General features: G+C 39.0%; 1 protein-coding gene across 3 annotated transcripts; it reads left to right on the top strand.

Annotated features, from left to right (window-relative positions):
- The first annotated feature begins 628 nt into the window (after positions 1-628).
- LOC111260628 (uncharacterized) lies at positions 629-12,980 on the top strand. 3 transcript variants are annotated; one of them, XM_022833533.2, is made up of 11 exons: positions 4,256-4,354; positions 4,835-5,042; positions 5,500-5,600; positions 6,354-6,479; positions 6,789-6,880; positions 9,493-9,667; positions 10,380-10,551; positions 11,464-11,700; positions 11,939-12,074; positions 12,310-12,434; positions 12,685-12,980. In XM_022833533.2, the coding sequence occupies exons 1-11, from the start codon at positions 4,256-4,258 to the stop codon at positions 12,816-12,818; spliced, it is 1,605 nt and encodes a 534-aa protein (XP_022689268.2). In that variant the 3' UTR covers positions 12,819-12,980. The 3 variants fall into 3 exon arrangements, with proteins under 3 accessions (XP_022689270.1, XP_022689268.2, XP_022689267.2); XM_022833532.2 differs by having other exon boundaries at positions 5,500-5,606; XM_022833535.2 differs by lacking the exons at positions 12,310-12,434; positions 12,685-12,980 and adding an exon at positions 629-779 and having other exon boundaries at positions 4,156-4,354; positions 5,500-5,606; positions 11,939-12,303.
- Positions 12,981-19,022: the final 6,042 nt, after the last annotated feature.

Below are 19,022 nucleotides of genomic sequence, written 5' to 3'. Positions count from 1 at the left end.
TATTTTAAGCGCGAAGGAATGCCAGAGTAAGAGAGATCACCAGGTCGATATTACTGGATCTTGTACAACTATCTTTCTCGTCTTTCTCATTTTTCATTAATATATTTGGAGTTTTTTTTTTAATGTACAAAGGAAGATTCTGAACTCGGAGCGTATTCCTAATATAGTTGATGCGAGAAAAACTAGGGTTCTTAATGCTGTACTTCTACATATACGAGCGTGCCAACAATTATCGTGAAAGTTTTTCTGGAACATTAGCCTTTCATTACGATAATATTTTTAGCTCTGAGTTATGAGTGATGATGCTTTGGCGCTCGATGTTCTTAAATGTTTGCTGAAGATTAAGTACGTTTGTGTCCATAATTTGAAGATGCCAATTTGGCCTTTGATATAACAGTGAACCCACAAAAATTCCTCTTGAACTTCTTGAAACTTGAAAAAAGATAGTTTCTTCTTTGAATTATTTATTCATGCGTAGATCTAAACCTCCCATTTTAAGAAAAGATGGCGCAAGTGACATTAACGTCTAGGTGTAGTATTTACTGATAACCTTCTATCGTTCTTTCAACTGACAGCAAATGTTCTCAAATAAAGATTAAATCATATCATGATTAAGGAATATCTGACGTAACTGTGGTAATGCAAATATCTTTGATTCGTAAGCATCGAGGTAACCCACAACTTCACTCAGAATGGCGGAGACAACAGCGTCTGTAAACTACTACTGCAAGGTTTTTGTACTTTTGAGACACGACAGTTTTCAAGCAGTGAGCCTAAGTGTAAGTAAGAAGCCAATCAATACGTACTGAATTTAATCAAAATAGCAGGTTCGTTCTTCTCTGACATAGCCTTGTACAAAACTCCACTAATTGCTCGGTGTCTTTAAAGAGCAGATACACGCAAGCGTCCCTCTAGACTAGTCGATGTCAAGATAGCTGTTGCGTTAGACAGTGCGAACAGTTTTGCTTAGTCTAAGGATGCGCAGATATCGTAAGTTTATTACCATAGAATACTAAACAGCACAGGGCTCGGGTTAGTTAACTGCAGGTGGCCTTTTGAATATTTTGCCGCTTAAATATTTGTCCAAATGTGGAACCCCAATTGTAATCGCTTAGGATAGCGTTTTGTGAGTATGAAGATAAAAAAAAAAAATGAGCTCTTTAATAACGTTTAGCAACTGGATTCTTGCGAAATGTCAGTGCTCGATGTCCTGATTCTCTTTTGTCCTTCTCTTTCACTTTTTTCGTATCTGCATTATCGAATCGTTTTAGAGGTATGAAAACAAATATGGCAAAAGCATGTATCCACTAATGTACCACAGGTACGCTTCTCCTGCCCTTAGATACTTACTGGTTCGTATGTTCGTCATGCTGCTAAGTGACGACCTACGCGGATACCAGCAAGGAGTCTACAGGTTCCCGCAATGCTATAGACAGCCTGTGTATTGGCGATTAAAAATACTACGTTGGAGCTATTTTGGGCAGTGATAGCGGATTAGATAGACTGTTTTCATAACGTAGGTAGTAGCCGTGAAGAATAAAACTGACCTTAGACGTCGCTGCGCAGGGGGGGGAGGGGGGGCAGGGCCCATGTTGTTGGAAAGTAACAAGGGCTTACAATAAACTCTAATGATGCATCATAGAGTTTTCGTTGTAGACAGAGAATGCGAGCGTTTCGGTTAATTAGTAAAACGATAGGTTACGCGATAAGGGAGCCTAGCTGACAAGATCAATGGCCACAACAACTTTTTCATCGCCACCAACCAATACGTAAGCCAAATAAGTTCACAGACGAATACATCACATTTATCACTAACACGCTTATCATTATTTGTAATGCTTGAGTTTTATTATTTATTATTCTTGAGTATATCTACTTAGTCTTTCATCTTTCTATTCCGTACATTTAATCTAAATATAGTAAGGCGCAGAACAGAAATAAACAATAAGTAAAAACGAAAGCGAATCGCACAGGCTAGAACGCTCCATAAATGTAGTTTCCTAGAAAAGTATTTTATTTCATTCACCCCATAAAAGTGTTAAAACGTTGCCATCACTTTTAATGGCCTTGCTACAACCGGAGCTGTACTTATTTAATTAGACTAATATATCTGCTGTGACCTAATAATAAAACAGGTCAGGATGAATATTTTGTACCGACCCCATATTTTCTACCGTAAATTACTGTTATCAGTAATTACGGTGATGCATTCGTCCACTGACACTAGGTTATATAATACAAATCCATGTAAATGACGATATACGTTGTAAATATGTTTATTCTTTTATTTTCTGATTGCACGAAAATTGGGACGATATACGTTGTAAATATGTTCATTCTTTTATTTTCTGATTGCACGAAAATTGGGTTGAGTAATTTTCTGAAAGTCTGTTATACTTCAGAGCCAGGAAAAAGCCTGTTCCGACTTCATTTAAAAATGTATATAATATTTATGCAACAAAAAATGTGCGAAATCAAGGAGCGGCGATCGACTGTCCGTATCATAGTCTGACTAATGGGTGGGACCCTTCGGAGGTATAAATGGCGATTTGAAAAGCAGCGGGTGGAAACGAAATCCCTTTAGAAGTCAACGAATACAGAACTTAAACCCGACAACGTCAGAGTAAAATAGAATAAAAAAAGCTAACGCGAATTTAATTTTATTAAAGCTACGGTAATGTTAGCTATAAAAGCTTACGGAGTATTTTTTTAACATATAAATAAATTGAAAAATGTTTAAGGTGTGTTCTTCTATGTTTGCATATTCTTATAATAGTATTCGTGAAACTTTAATATTACGGTAAGTTATACGTTGCTTCTGCTGGCTTATTTCTGTTGCAATCAATAATTCCCGTATTTCATCCATGTAAATACACTTCTGTTCAGAGACTCTCAACCATACATGTCCCTTCTACCTTTCTCAACGGGGTACAGTTTTCGAAATACTTGCAAACGAGCTTGGGAGATCGTGGTTTTTTGAGACTCGGCCCACGATAAAGCCAAATGGATTTTCCATTATCAGTTGGCTTTGAATTTGTGCTGAAGCTGGGGTGTCCTTCTACAGAACGTAGTCTACATTGGTTTCGTTTGACCTGCGCTTGCCAAAACACATAGAAACGCTTACACGATTTAGAAATAGCGGATAAATTAGATGACTGTGAGTCGTTAGTGCTAACTTCATACAGAAAATAATCTTTCGACAGGCATCCTCTATCAATGCCAAGCACGTTCCATAGAGAATTTAGTGTATACGCGAAGGAATATAAGTCTTTGTGGTGTATACAAGCTACGCTGGCTTTCACCCATGAACATAAAGCGCCACAGTTCTTGTGATTAAACCAGATGGAATCTATTGTCTATTTTAAAAACGAGCCTATTAAACTAAAGGCTATTAAACTTATTTTGATGTCTCGCACACAACCGTCGTATAAGCACGAGTATTTTATCGACCAGACTAGGATAATCATTCAAGTGGACATCTATATAACTTTATAATAAAGCTATCTATCTCGCTTTAGTGAACATCTATGTAACTTGAAGTTATATGACTAGGACTAATCGACAAAATGTCAATTTTGCCAGTTCATATTGCCGGATAGTCTGCTATGAAACGAGCCTATCCATGAGCATGTGTTGTTCGTTAACGAAGAGGCAATAAATCAAGTATGTTTTATTATTCTAGCAGTGACATATTGATGTGACTACTATTTGGAGCACTTCATTAGCTATTGTTGTCGAAATGCTAATAGACTTCGATTTGACAACGTTTGGATGGGAAGAGAGAGAGTGGTGAGGGTGCGCGCAGCGGATTTAACGAGGACCCATTTCGCTCTCGGATCTTTGGAGGTCCTCAGATTTCAACTTCTCAAGTAAAAAACCTGTAACAAGCAGTTAGCGTGCATTTTTTTTTTACAAACTTAGGTGACTTGGCTTACAGAAGGCCTTCCAGTGCTTCCAATGATCAATGGGTTAATGATTCCATGAAAGCCAATGATTTTAGCTGCATAGCATACACATCTAATACAAGGTCAGACAAAAAAGTAAAGGCATAACAACCACCATCTAATATTCTCTTCGTGAGTAAAGAAAGATGTTTTCAACAAAGTCGGTTAATACACGCTTGCCAATGTATTAATGACTATGTCTTTACTTCAGTAAGACACAACAAGAACCTGTTTTGCCGAGACGAACGATGATGAACCTGTTTTGCTTTTGTGGAGCCAAGGAGAATGTCATTGAGATGCCGGTGGACAAAATGGCCTTAGACGATGTGGATACTTTTTGTCTTGGAGACGGTTCATTGTGTGACCATTATCGGGCAAGATGGACTTACTATGGTGACAAGACTGCCCTGGTATGTAGTCTTAAAAGTCATTACAAATGCGCTGGTAGATGAGGTTGTTCATCGCTCAGGTATGAAACGATTAGGATTTTTTGGTATCGTATACGTCATGAGTCTAATACAAGAGACCTATCACACAAGCATTTCCCAGTATAAGAGACTATCTCTGAACATATTCTAATAGTCAAAACTAACCCTCAAAGATCCGGCGTCTGCTTCCTAATTCGGTGTTACAACCACATCATAGGAATACGCTCTACGTATATACTATTCTCTACGAATAGCTCAAAGCCTTGAACAGCGCGCTACAATTGTTTGCATCGAAAAATTCGAGTAAATGCCCGTGGACCTATTATAGTGAGTGTTTATATGTTCCTAATTAATAACGAAAAAGTATAGCATGGTAAAATTCTCATTTTAGTTTAATTTAACATTTTAGTTTAGTCTCAAAAATATTTAGCACAGTAAAATGACCAAGAAAACAATCCACAGGTGGACCACGTAACCGGTGACTTACTGACTTATTCGGAGCTTCTGGAAACAGTGTCTCAGTTAGCTGGAGCTTTGTCTGCCATCGGGGTTACAGCTCGTCAACGGGTAGCGCTTCATGCCGATAATTCGATGCAGTCTGTTCTTGCTCTTTTAGCACTAGAATTTTTGAATGCAACCACTGTTGCATGCAAGACTAGCTTTACCGTTCGTAAGTAAGACGATTTAGTTGACGCTTGTCAGTACAAGCTTATAGCTCAGTTATACCAATAGTAGCTATTGTGAAGGTGGCCCACTGGATATATACAGGCGGCAGACTGCCTTTGGCCAGTTTGATTACGCTACAATCCTGTTTTCTGTTAAAATCCAACAAGCTTTACTGCCGATAGTCGTAAGGCTTAAAAAAAATAATCGACTTAGCCGAATTAGATCTAGTCGGTGGTTGCGCGTTTTACGTCTGTAGTCGATATCTTAGTACTATAACAATAACAGCAATAGGCAGAATACCATAACCTTAATTAGTTCGGTTTTATAGTGAGTCAGCATTTATATATATATATATATATATATACATATATATAGGGTATTAAGGCGAGTGTTGTTGCTTCGTGATTTCGTGTACGCTACAAAAAGGCGTGGTTCTTCAGTTACGTTCATTGACATTTCAGGCGAGATGGTGTATCAATGTACTGCGGCGGATGTCGAATTTATCATAACCGATAAAGCATGCTATAACGTAGTACTGCAATCACTCGATCAACTTCCAATGGTTCGGGTGAGACTAATTTCAATGAACACATTTGATAATTAAACTTATTAGAATCAATAATAGATGGGCTGAAGTTAAACATGCATAAATACGCTTGAAAAGCAACCTTTTACCTGTACGATAGGGTTGATGTTCAATAGATTACCAATTAGTTTCAATTAGACTCATCCATTCACACTTTTTGATACGTATTTTCACTAAAATTAGGTATTTTCGTCCAGCGTACAGTAATTTGCAAAATGCAAAACGGCAATAATAGTAATAGTGGCACTTAATTTTTCCAAAATCAACCCTCAAAGAAACAAGACGGGTTTATATTAGGCTGAAATTTACAAGCAACTTGTGTTTACAAACCAATCTACTCTACTATTGAAATAGTGGGTGATCGCTGGGATGGGATATCGAACGAATCTGGTAAATTTTGCTCGATCCAGAAATGATTAAATGAGTTTTGGATATTAACATCCGGTCAATATAAGTAAGGTCAAGCACTTAATGCTACTGACATCTGCGAAAACCAAGGCTTCAATTAACTGATGCAATCATAGTTTATTTTTGACTGTCGCAAAAAGCTGTTTAACATTTCTCGTTGATTTTTACTACTAGCTTCATGGGCAAACATTTGCGGGTGATCTCTTTGTACGTGTGTTTACGCTGCGGTAACAATTTTTGTACAAACATCGATATCGGTAATCCGATTTTGAAGCTTCGTCTCTTGCAACTTTGTTGTTCTTTTATTCGTGAAATTATTAGAAAGTTGTGGTGGCTAATATGGGTTCGCCTGCCACCGATCTACGTATCGCAGCCACTATGGAGGATCTATTAAAGCGCAGAGCCTGTTTCAGGGTACCAGATGACGTTGACCCGAGTGAAGACGAAGTGAGTTGTCACGCACACCTATGTCTTAGCAATAACCCCCAGCGGATAACGTTTAAACTTTGCGTGCTCTAATAATACTCGAAAAGCAGTTAAATGTTTAATTAAGCTAGCCATTAATCATGAATATCTTCTATAGCACCCTAGTCGTGTTAACCTAAAAATTAAGTTGAGCTCGATAGATACTACGCGCCTCGATTGCTTATTTTACTTCTAAACCGATATACGTATTTTTATTATATGAGTGAAGATGTATGAAGATGAGTCGAAAATGGTACAACTAGATCTTGAGTATTTTATTGTGATATTCAGGTGCTGATAGTATTCACGTCGGGTACAACTGGCCTACCTAAAGGTGTGCTGCACACCCATAGCGGATTCATCGCACAATTCAGGATAACAGGGTACAACCTTTATTGTCAAGCATTTTGTCCTCAAAGATCCGTGCGACTTAAACTCGGAATATATATATATATATATATATATACAAAAACCTCAAGGTCACTTGTTGCAGATAATACCGTGTTAAGTTGACGTTAGTAGCAAATTCGGCAGCAGTAGATGTGTTAAGATTGTTCTAAATATTTTTATTCTTAAAGTGAAGCGCCTTGTGAAAAAATGCTTTACGTTACAGTTCTATGGCAATAAAGATAGAACTGGTATTCAGGCCATAAACGAATTTATACTGTTAGTGGTTAAGATGCGTTAGTGGATAATGGAGAATGTGCTTCACAATCTGTGGTAAACTCCAGAATGACGCCAAATAGGGTGATGCAATGCAGTTGGTAGGATTGGAAAGGAGTCGTGCATTATGACTTCCTGCTGTCGTTTGGTAAAACGATTCATTCGTAGTATTCCGCCTGCTGTTAATAACTAACAGATTTACAACAAGCCATTGAAAGAGTCGACTGGCCTTAATGAACAGAAGAGGCTTTGCCTTCCACTATGACACTACTAAACGACATACATCCTGAGCTACTCAAAAAAATGGAGGCACTTCGGATGGAAAATTTCTATGTCACCGCCGTAGAGTTCGGATTTTCCATCGCACCACCGGCCTGTCATCTCTTTAGGCCTCTGCAGAGCGTTATTAATAGTTTTAATGAAAAGTTCGATGGAAGAATACAACCACAGTTTTTCGCCAAGCAACCACAGAAATGGGATTATATTGCTACCAGAAAAACCGTAAAACGTCACCGATCAAAAGGGCGCACATTTAGTTTAGAGGTATTATCTTATAATATAAAAAATATTTGCTTTAATTTTGACTAAAAAACGATTAATACTTCTTCGATAACTTACAATTAGGTTGTTAAAAGCGAAACCGGCAGACTAAAAAATCGAATATCTTTTAAACTAGTTAGCATAGAATGATGATTTTTTATATATATTTTTTTAATACGTGTTAGAGGCAATCTCTTTAATTTTCTACATACTCAACGCTCATTCGATTCTGGACAACCATATATCTACCATTCGCGTTCTCATATATAACTTCTCTATCTATGACTTCTTGAAGTAAATCGATGACTGGATATGCTTGCTTGCCAGCTGCGCCTCTTAAAGTATTGAACATCCTATAATTACACGGACTTCGATCGACAGTAAGCGGACTGAATAGCATTTCGCTGAATCCCAAGGTAACCGAGGTACGACGATAAGATGCGGCGTTAGTAGCAAGTACACCTATGCGCTTTCGACTGCCGTGCTACTGGGTAATAAGTCTCTTGAGATAGCAGACTGCATTGATTATTTTTTTTTATTTTATATTCATTATACTTTCGGGAAGTGTTTGATTACAGCAGATCCTTCTGCTGTACATTGCGAGGCCTAAAATTGTTTTTCGCTCGAACCTACTTGATACTACTACTAAACCCGATTTCTCTTCAGAGCGATACGATTCTATTGCCGCGTCCCTCTTTGGCTGGCGGTAAGGGTCAATGCCTCGTTTACGATGATTGCAGGCGGGGTTTTTATTGACTGAAGTTCTGCGAATTACACGTGAAATACACCACATCTATTTCCAACTGGCCCAGAGTCAATTTGCAGGAGATCCATTTTTAATCAGTTACCGCATTTTCACTAGTCGAGTTGCATAATTTGGCAACACGTTACATGTGAGACGCCAGTTTGGTCTCTGAACGCTCAGACTCTAAACTCTGTTTTCGTGAGAATCTTTCTCAATTGCGGCGATTTGTTCTTATTTTTCAGGTTTCGACAACTAGTCCCCCTTGCTGGTCTTCAACATTCCATTCTCCGTTGTTGAAGCGTTTGCACTACTTACATACTGTACTTTTACCTAAGGCTTCCTCGCCTAATGTCTACACCAATTTCCAATAAACTACTAAAATTGCGCTGCGACTTTTGGGCAATGAAAGTTTTACCGCTGGATGTTGTCTTTTAAGACTAAAAGGTATTTTTCTCCCTGAACTAATTTATTCTGGAGTAAACTCAACCGGTCACTCACACGTTTATAGAAGAGAAGAGCCGAGTTTCATCTGCTAGCGGCGGGTAGTTGAAAGATTATGCAACCCTGATTTCAGCCGGATTCTCCTGTAACAGCCTTTTATATTGGGATAATGTAAATAATACAATAAGTCAAAGATTTTTATTAAAAAGTAATGGTCAGCTTTCAAAGTTAGCTGACAAAATAGTATCTGTTATTTTCTTGGACTTTGGAGGCTTAGTTTTGCCCCATGTCTTGACACCTAGCATGTATTTGTGCAAAGATGTGCTGATTATATGTTTGCTATGGCGTCTCAAACGGTCGTGCCAGCACGACCAGTCTATGGGATGCGTGCTTCTTTCACACTGATTTTCTAGAAAATAAAAAAATGCTTATGATTATATAATATATCATATGAACGCGTCGCTTACGAATTGGGTACCGTAAAAATTTACGGGTAAGTCTACCCTCATAAACGGCCGACGCTATACGATTGAAAAAGCGTGCTAGAATCATATGTCGATAGCGAAAAAATTGATAAATTCGTATCTCGTTGACGCTTGCTCGTAGTCCATCAGGAAGTAACGTGATTCGCTCGACTGACGTTTGTTTTCAATGGGGCCCACTGAGTCACATATCGGGAAATCTGAGCCTTCAGCTTGCGCTTAACGTAGGTGCTACCAGCATTATCGGCGACGTCAAACGCGACCTTCGAGATTGCGTTCGAATATGTGACACGCACAGGGCAAGTAGCGTACTTCGTAGTAGATTTGCCTAGTATACGACTGACGGGGGCATAGGTAAATCATGCTTCGGAAGATTATAAAATATAGAAATACAAAGCATCCTATTCTCACCAAATGTATTATTCTAATTTTATGAGTCATACTTTTACGGCTTAGCAGTGCATAAATACTGTCGTATAAACGCCATTTTACGCCGAAGTGTATGCAATGCCTTCGGAACTCGGCTATAGGAAATAAAGTTTTCGCTCAAAATGTAGAACGTAAAAGTTCTACCGTCAATGTTAAGGATCTAGTGGGCCGTCAAAATGGTAACTGAGTTAGCTTTAATGAATCTAGTTCAATATACAACGAAGCCCCACATGGTCGATTTAGCGATAAAAACAATCTTGAACTCTAGCAAGAACTGATAAAAATTAGTTTTCATTGATTTTATGTGGCGATTCAATATCTATTATGAGCGGTCCCCTAGAAAATTTCGTATATACTCAGTGTGCAGTTTTCGAAACTTGTACACAGGGTAATCAATTTCAATAACGAATGTTATCCTAATTAAGTGGATTGTTCTCTATAGCGGTTATAAAATCGGGAAATTTTAGCTTTTAGAAACATATGTTCTTCAGTGTTAGAGGTTCTGCATAAAATGATCACTAAGTATTATCTCATATAAATTTTACTTAGATAACCTATACATTTTGTGCTCGATCATTTTAGGTGACATTCTTAATAGCCATGCCGGTCGTGCTAAAAGCGATGATCGACTTACTGAAAATCAACCCTGGTGGCTGTAGTACACTCAAAACTGTTCTTGTTGGTGGTGGCGTCGTAAGCGTGTCTTGGTCGAAGGAGTTTCTTTCACTGCTTAATCTTGACTGTTACCGTATCGGTTGAGTATGACCTTTTAGGTACAAAATATTTTTCTTAATGTCTAGTTGATCTATAGGCTTACATGTTGTATATAATTACTTTTTACTATCGAAACTATTCAGCTGGATAATTCAGAACTCAGCTTAATAAATATATCATTTGGGGGTCCACTAATCCTAAACGGTTAATTTAGGCAGAAAGCGAAGTCCGCGTAAAAACGATAGCAACGATTCTTTACGAGATAAGACTGCAGTGAAAAAGTTCACTAACTCGTATGCGATTACGGGTAAGATACCTAGTGAATGAATTAGTCAAGCTTTTAAGGCGGCCTGGCCCTTGAACGAAAAGATATTTGTTTAAAAGACACTGAATCAATATGAATCTATGCATCTTCAGTGTGGTTCTTTTAAATCTTTCAAATAATGACGGAACTTGATACTGAAATGAATTCCTACCATTTCGTTTCTAGGGAACTTTACAGAAATATTAAACATTATACAATCGTAACTCTACTACTAAAACTGAGGATTTCTCAAGGGTCTACCCTTTGCCAGAAGTGCTTCGCAGCTTCTGGCTCTTGAGGCTTCTAGGACTCCGCTACAGAAGCCACGAGATGCGCGCGTTCGGTTTCGTAGCCACGCATGCTCCACACGCATCCCCTCAGCATTGTTGACATATTGCTAGCATCTTCCGTCTTCCAAAAAATACCTTTCCTTCCTGGTTAAGCCTTCAACAATTTGATGTTTCCGGCCCTCGCCGTCAGTCATAGAAATGTACTCTGAAAACTTTAATTTAACCGTTAGAATGCCCCAATGCTGATACCTAAAAAATCAGAAAGGCCCAAAAAAGACTGTGTTGCTTTCTAAGAAAAAGATCACTTGTGTATAGTTGCACCCTCTTAACAAGCTGTATTGGTTGTGTCGTATTATAGTCTTCGGGATGTCCGAGTCTCTCCTTGTTTGTGCAACTCCCGATCAAGAAAAATGGATAACCTCCATAGGTTTGCCTATGCCCGGCGTCGAAATGAAGATTGTAGATAGCGAAGGAAATGCCCTTAGCCCAAATGAGAAAGGAGAAATCGCCATCAGAGCTCCGTGCAACATGAAGGGATATGATAAAAATCCCGAAGCTACATCTGAAACCATTGTTAATGGTTGGCTCATGACAGGTACACATGTGTCCAATGATTCTTGGGCTCATTACATGGATGCGTCTCAAGCCTGGTATATATATATACATATATATAATAAATGCACTTTTATGTCAGCATTCACTAAACTGTAATTTATTCGTACGTAAAAACGTATTGAGAGCTTTCTGTTAGCAGCAAATGGATGTCATCCCTTTTTTTAATCGCTAGAAAGCTTTTTTGTTTAAGCGTTCATTTTATAAATGTTTTTTTGTAGGGGATTGCGGTTATGTGGACGAACAAGGAGTGTACTTTATTTTAGAGCGTATCAAGCAAATGATCAAGTGCATGGATAATCAGCTTGCGCCAGCTGAACTTGAAGATTTCCTTATTAGCAGCCATGAGAGTATCAAGTATGAACGGGTGACTTAGAGAAACTTCCATAAAATTTCTTAATATGTCTACAGCGGTTTGTAGCCATGTTCGTATACATATCTTCTATAATTATTCAGGGGCTAATAACCAGACGCTGGGAATCGAGACTCAGATTAAAACCTAATAATGAGTGGTTAGCCTAACCTTCCATTAATTCGAGTACGATCGATTAAACACTTAGAGGTGCTAAATCTGACATTTTATGAATAACAGGGAGGTGGCCATTATCGGCTTGCCGGATGATAAAGTTGGTGAAGCACCGGCTGCTTACGTGGTACTCAAGGATGAAGTGGAGCCTTCGGACGAACTAAGAAAGCAGATAGCAGACATGGTTAAAGGTAGAACAAGCCGACAGTTATACTTGCGTCGTTTACTAATTAGTTTTATTTTAAGATTTATCGCTTAAATGGCTACGGAATCATAGATAGGCTTTATACAGCCAACGTGCTATTGTATCCACAAGTCTATGAAGTTTTACAAGAAGCCTTGAAAGAATAAGTTCGTTGATACCTAGTTGAAGGCACATGAGTGATGATAATGAGTCATTAATAGTTTATGAGTCATTAATAGTTTATTTGCTTTTCACAGAGGAGTTTTCTGTCTACAAGCATCTTTATGGAGGGGTATTTTTTGCAAAGGAATTGCCGAAAACGGACTCCGGAAAATTCGCGAAAACCGATCTCAAGAAACTTATTTTAGAGGGTAACATGGAGATATTTTAGTGCGTTTATTATTGTCTTCGACACACAGTTTTCCGATCGAGGTCGTTTCTGAAGTATAATAAGGACAGGACTTCCAAAAAGCGAGTGTGTATTCCTTTCCAAGCAATATCACTTTGTAAACAGCTATCAATAAATATATGTAACCATATATTTAACCATATATTCAACGTTGTCTTCACTCATGTCATTACCACAAACACATTTTAACAAGAAAGAAAATAAGTTTATTGACAATAATCTAAGTTACATTGACATGCGTGGTATGTTTAGTCTAAATTATTATTATTTATGGAACGATGTCATTGCCACTGTCGCATCCACAAGCTCGGTGACAGGATGATAAGCGCGCATATGTTAGTCTTCTTCTATGCATACCTTTTGCTTCCATAAGTGATTTTTGTCGAAATGGAAATCCTTGAGAAATGTTCCATTCGAGACAACTTTCAGAACAGAAAATTAGAACCGCGCATGCTAGGCTAGCTAACCAATGTGTCCATCGTAAAGGAAAAAAACTCGTTTGACTGTTACCAACTTCTACGATACTCTTTCCAGTTTTCGTGAGAACGTTGGTAATATAATGAATGGGGCCGGTAATAAAGGTACCCAGTGAGAAGTAACGTGGCGACTAGGGCCAGCCAGGCCCCTTTGTTCACCATGTAACAATATAGAATGTGTTGCTTATAATATTAGCTTATCTTATAATATGCTAGCCCGCTTTTTGCCTGAAGAGCTCTTCTCGGTGACAGCCCGATTTCTTCACAGCCATACAAAGAAGGGAGTGTTCTTCACCGTAGTAGACAGATGCTGCAGAAGCTTGCACGAAATTAAAAAACGTAGATTAAATAATGTGCAAGATCTCGCCCCACTCGTACATTTTCATAACTGAGCAAGCTCTTAGTTTCGTATGTAAAGCTTGTAGCTGAAGAAGATATATTAGCTAGCCTACTTCCGTCCAGTGGGACGATAGATGGTTCATCCATGAGCTTATCCCACGTGGCACGCACTATGCTTTAATTTAGACTTTTATAGACAATTTATCAAATGCATTAGTCCCAAATTTGGTATTCAGTAACCTGATGTCAGGTCGAAACGACTGCGTTTCTGTATCCTCGCGGTAGACTTAAGATGGTCAGTCGGGATCTTTTGCGCTTTAGAGTGTATGGATTGGATGTATTAGTGTGTAATGAATTTGTTAGCAGCCTGATAGACTGTCGAGCAAACACGGGATACATAAAATGTAATATTTTTTTTATCATCCATAGTTTCACATACGTATGTATTCCTTTTATATATCAGTCTGTATATTTTCTATTTCTATCTGTTATTCCATGTATTATTGCACATATTTTGTGCATGAAGTTGCCTACATTAGGCTCGCGGAGTATGATGATACATACGAGCAATAAGTTTTAAAGAACGCGTCTCCATTATCGGTTCTTGTTGACGTTGCCAGGACCATTGGTGGCGTTCGCAGTGGGGTCGTTGCCGTCCTCGTGTGTTTCCTGTATGCGACAGTTACTATTGGCCCGAAACTACGTATCGGTATCACTCGATCGCATTCACTCCTGCGCTGACTCTCTTCCAAAGAAAACTGTCACTGAGTTCGGTGAGGCGGCTCCAGAGGAAACGCACAAGTATAATGTCAGCAGCCTGGAGATCCCTGTTTCTAATCCTTCATACAATTTTACTTTTCCATTAATAATTGGTTCATCATTCTGTCAGTTCCTTTTATTCCGCACATTTTTCAAGATTCTATTGCTGCTGCTGCTTTCCTAGTTACTGTTGGTGCACGCCACCAGCCGTTCCTCCTCCTAGCCGGTCAATCTTTTGCTTTTCCTGTTTCTTTTGTTTTCCAGTCCATTTTTTCTTGTTGTCTGTCCTGCAACTACTTCTGAAGGGACAGTCATGGTCGTGTGCTCATGTCGCCAGTGGCCGCCGCGTGAGTGACGCCGGTAACAGGGGCGGGTGACGACTGCGCAAGGCGACGCTAATGTGTTTGCTATGCAAGCGACAGACACTAAAATAACGGCGACACGCGTTGATTGTAGCGATGTGTCACTGAGGCGAAAACCAAGTGAGAGTAGTGAGCAAAATCACCGCTAGAGACGGGAGCCATGATGGCGACAGCGGCGGCAGCGAACCTAGCGGTATAGGTGCGTGCCGCCGCGTCGTCTTGGCGGGAGACCTCGAGCGCTAGCTAGCGCTCGATGCCTGCCTGGCCGGCTTGCTGGCTGGCCGCCGTACTCGGCACAAAGGGACACGGATAATATTGGGAGAGCGATCGTTCTCCGTGAAAAACCCCGCTTAAAGCTGTTCGGGGAGTGTCCAAGAACAAGAAGCTCAAGGCGAATATTGTCAGCCGGTCGACGTATAGAGCAAGCTCTCTCGTCTGCTTACCTGTTTCGCTAAACGTAAAAAGTTATTGCCTAAATAATCATAGTTTGAAGTTATTTGTTACCAGAAAAAATAGACCCGAAGAACAAAGGCGGCAACGCGTTACTATCATAGACGACGTACGCGTTATCGGTATTAGTGAATGTAGGACTGTTGTAACATCCGCCGACATACGAATAAGAAAAAAGTGAACCTGTATCAAACTCTGCATCATGTGGGTGACACCGTTAGTTTTGTTCTCCGCTATCGTTGGTCTCTCGTCTCTTGACCCACTCTATCCCTCGGAGGTAAGTGTTATACAAAATCACAAAACAGAACCGAAAAGGCTATCGAGAAAAGACGAATTATCAGTATTTACATCTGCGTCCCGACAAAAATATCAAATGCTGACAACCGAAAAAACCTTTGGAAGGTCATAGCCTGTGGCACTGCAGGATATAATATGCAGCACCGATTCTTGCTATCCTTTGTAGTCGATAAATTGGATTCTTGACAAAATAATCAATCCGTAATCGAATTGTATAAGCAGTGTTCCACGACAAAATAAGCTTAACTTTTACTGAGTTCATCCTGAACATTCAGTATAGTCCGGCACTTAATATAAATGCAGTTACCCTAATTGGAGCTTACGAGAGTAACCCTTTTTTAACAAAAATTGAGCCAACTTCGTAAAATGTAGCGCTCATAATAAGTTTTGGCTATATTCGACCTGTCAAGTACTCAGGAATATTGTACTGCGACTTATAGATTCGCTAAGACCACTGCAACCAAAATGCTTATGCACAGCAGCACGTTAAGTATCTTAGTGCTCAATCTACAAATGCTTATACGAAGGAGCATTACTGTTTGATTTTCCTACGTAGGTGGAGGTTTCCCGCGTACATTCAAAATTGAAATACACAAGCCTGGGAGATGCATTTGTCGGAAGAGCCTGAAATCATTCCCATGAAAATTTTATGTAACTTTACTTAACGGGCAGACTAGTAAATCTTACTAAAACGATGGTTTTAGATACAGTGGGCATAGAGTTATAGTTACTTCCAAATATGCTTATGTTGATAGCTCGCGGAAGTCACTACGTAAGTTCTGCGTTCAGTAGTTTTCCTTCTATTGAACTAGACAAGGTAGTATAGTTGAGTGAAGTTGTAACGGAGCTTAAACAATTGTATTTTGACGCGATAGCTATTGCCGTGTATGTTACATTTTCGAAATGTAAAAAGAAATTTCAATTAGTATATGAACTCCGAAATTACTTTTTATTTATTCTGTCTTTTTATTATAAAACTATATATTAAATGAAATAGTATTAAATGATTAGGCTCCCGTCTTTTCATTATGCGCAAAGGATTTTAGTATAAAACACTAAACGCGCAAGCCTGAAATGACAAACGCCACACGAGCATTTATTGTTTGCCCTAATTACGTAACATCTACGCATGTGTTAACGCTGGCTAAATTTTCCGCGTTAATTGAAGTAGAGCGGCTTTGATCTGCTCACAAGGCTTCCGTGAAAATAAAATAACCAGCTTCAATCAATATGAGATTTTAATCTGTTTCTGAAAATTATAAAAAATAATATTTTAGAGTGAACTCGTATAATAGAACTACTTAATTTATCTTAAAAAATCCACTTAATTGGCTCGTGAGTAAATTGATTTTTTTACTAATGATTTCATTTGTTAATGCTTTTGAGACATTTATACATTATTACACGTGTTATTATTTTTGGTCAATCTAAAATACCTCAGGAAAATGTTGGTTTTTCGAAAAATCTTTATTATTCGGATGAATTGCGGTATTAGGTATAATTAACGTATGTGTCAAATATTCTCTTTATTAGAAATCTCTATACTGTGCTGTTAAGAAAAAAATTGTGCTGAATAAAAAAGATCGAATTGATTTGAGAAGCTACTTCGTGCAGCGAAGTAGCTTCATGAGGCTAAGGCATCATACCAACCGAATTCTGAAAACGGCACCAAACTTTCCTACAAATCAAGTTTTTCATATGTGATTTTTAAGCCATTTTTCGAAAACCTTGCCAAAGAATGGTGCAAAGAATCAAACAGTATTAAATTTCCTAAAACGAAGATTAGGGATAATTTTTTTCTGTAAATAAATCAGTGTTGTCGGCGGTCTCTTCGCACGACGCTCTTTTTAATACAAATTACTTGGCTCATAGTAATGAATCACCATTTACTAAGCGGGATATTCCCAGTAATTTTTATTAGGCAAATAGATAAAAGTACTGCGACCAATTGCTCACACATCATCGGCTGAACGGAGACTCAGTTACAAAATTATCTGAGCGGCCTCGGTAAATCCTCAGTATAACCTAAACCTGCTGACATGTAGTACAATGTTTTGAGGTGCTTATCCTTCGTTTAGTTATCATATCTATTAACCCCACAAGAAACATTTATTTTTCTATCTACTTTCATTTAGAAAGTTCTAGATTTTAAATATGCCTTCTTATGAATTGGACAGGTGGAAATGTATTTAAACTTGCAGCAGTGCAGTTACCTAAACATGAATGGCACCCAGACAGGCATCACATGCAGACTGCCCGTATAAACGAGCGTACTGGCTCATCATCTGCAGTGGCACACAATCAGTGGCCCAAAAACAATTTTGGGTGGATAGAAGTAAATACAAAAGCGCGGAAAGCTGCTAAACAGGGATTCCGCGGATGATTGCGCACGTAGGGAGTGTAGATATGCTATAACATGGACGCATGACTCGCTGCGATCTGCTGCTGTCGCCTCTGTAGATAAAGACCTAACTGTCCTTCTGCGGCTGATCGCAAACCATGCAGGCCATTGCTGGCACTCGACAGACAATGATTCTGAATAATTACCGAAATCTCATCATTGTCGCCGTTGTTGTTCTTGTCATTGCTTTGGGAATCGTTGTCGAAACAAACGAGGCACCCAAAAAATGCCAAAAGCACAGTCACCAAACATATCTGGGTGACTATACGACGTAAGCTACCAAGAGCTGGCGGCGCGTCAGTGAGGCGCCCGCTTTTGCTTCGTCTACAACACAGTTGCTGGGTTAGAGTAACATGGTGGTTTTGTGACTGTTGCTTTCTATAGCACGATTGCAAATGCTACACTATATGGCTACTGTCTAGTTATGCCATTAGACCTATTCGGGCTAGAACAACTGGCTCGTCTGTTTGGCTTTAACTATCATAGTTGCTACAAGCAACCAGCTCGGCAACTAAAGACATTTTTTTTTCTTTGTCAAAAGCATAGATATGTATGCGTATATGTCTAATTGGTATTCATATACGAATTTGTGCCTACATTGCCCCTACCGAGTGACCGAACGATCAACGAATCAGCTTCTCGCAAGGCTGACGAGAATGGGCCGTAAGGTGACAAACGATTGGAGAACGGTTTCATTTCTCTTCCTTACTTTAGCTAGTGGTGTCTTGATCGTGCCCGCCCATTATGTTCACTAACTGACCCGGTCGCCAGCTTCTTCACGGTAATGTTGTTGATAACAGCGGAAAGATATACTTCTCTAGATAATGATTGATGGTCGCAACGATGTGTTGACAGAGGTGGGTCGACGCAAGGACTGAAGAAGATTACTACGTCTACCAATTTGCATAAAGTTGGAAGTCAGCAGTTATATAGTAAACACGGTGATGGTGAGTCGATAGACAGTTAAAGAGTCTTTATAGAATTAGCTCAGTGTGAACCCCGTCATTGTGACATTGAGGAAAAAAATATAATTTTTTTTTATAGACATCAGTGTCACAATGACGGGGTTCACACTGGGTTGATTCCATAAAGATTCTTATAT

The sequence above is a fragment of the Varroa jacobsoni genome, unplaced genomic scaffold (genome assembly GCF_002532875.2).
Source record: "Varroa jacobsoni isolate VJ856 unplaced genomic scaffold, vjacob_1.0 scaffold_462, whole genome shotgun sequence".
In the NCBI taxonomy this organism is placed as follows: Eukaryota; Metazoa; Arthropoda; class Arachnida; order Mesostigmata; family Varroidae; genus Varroa; species Varroa jacobsoni.
The sequence above is the reverse complement of the archived record's forward strand: the minus strand, read 5'-3'. Positions and strand labels throughout refer to the sequence as shown.

Coding starts and splice junctions, on each gene's coding strand:
- LOC111260628 (XM_022833532.2), top strand. CDS start 4,256: ATGGCCTTAGACGATGTGGATACTTTTTGTCTTGGAGACGGTTCATTG. Junction 4,355..4,834: donor ATGGTGACAAGACTGCCCTG/GTATGTAGTCTT, acceptor AACAATCCACAG/GTGGACCACGTAACCGGTGA. Junction 9,668..10,379: donor GAATATGTGACACGCACAGG/GCAAGTAGCGTA, acceptor CGATCATTTTAG/GTGACATTCTTAATAGCCAT.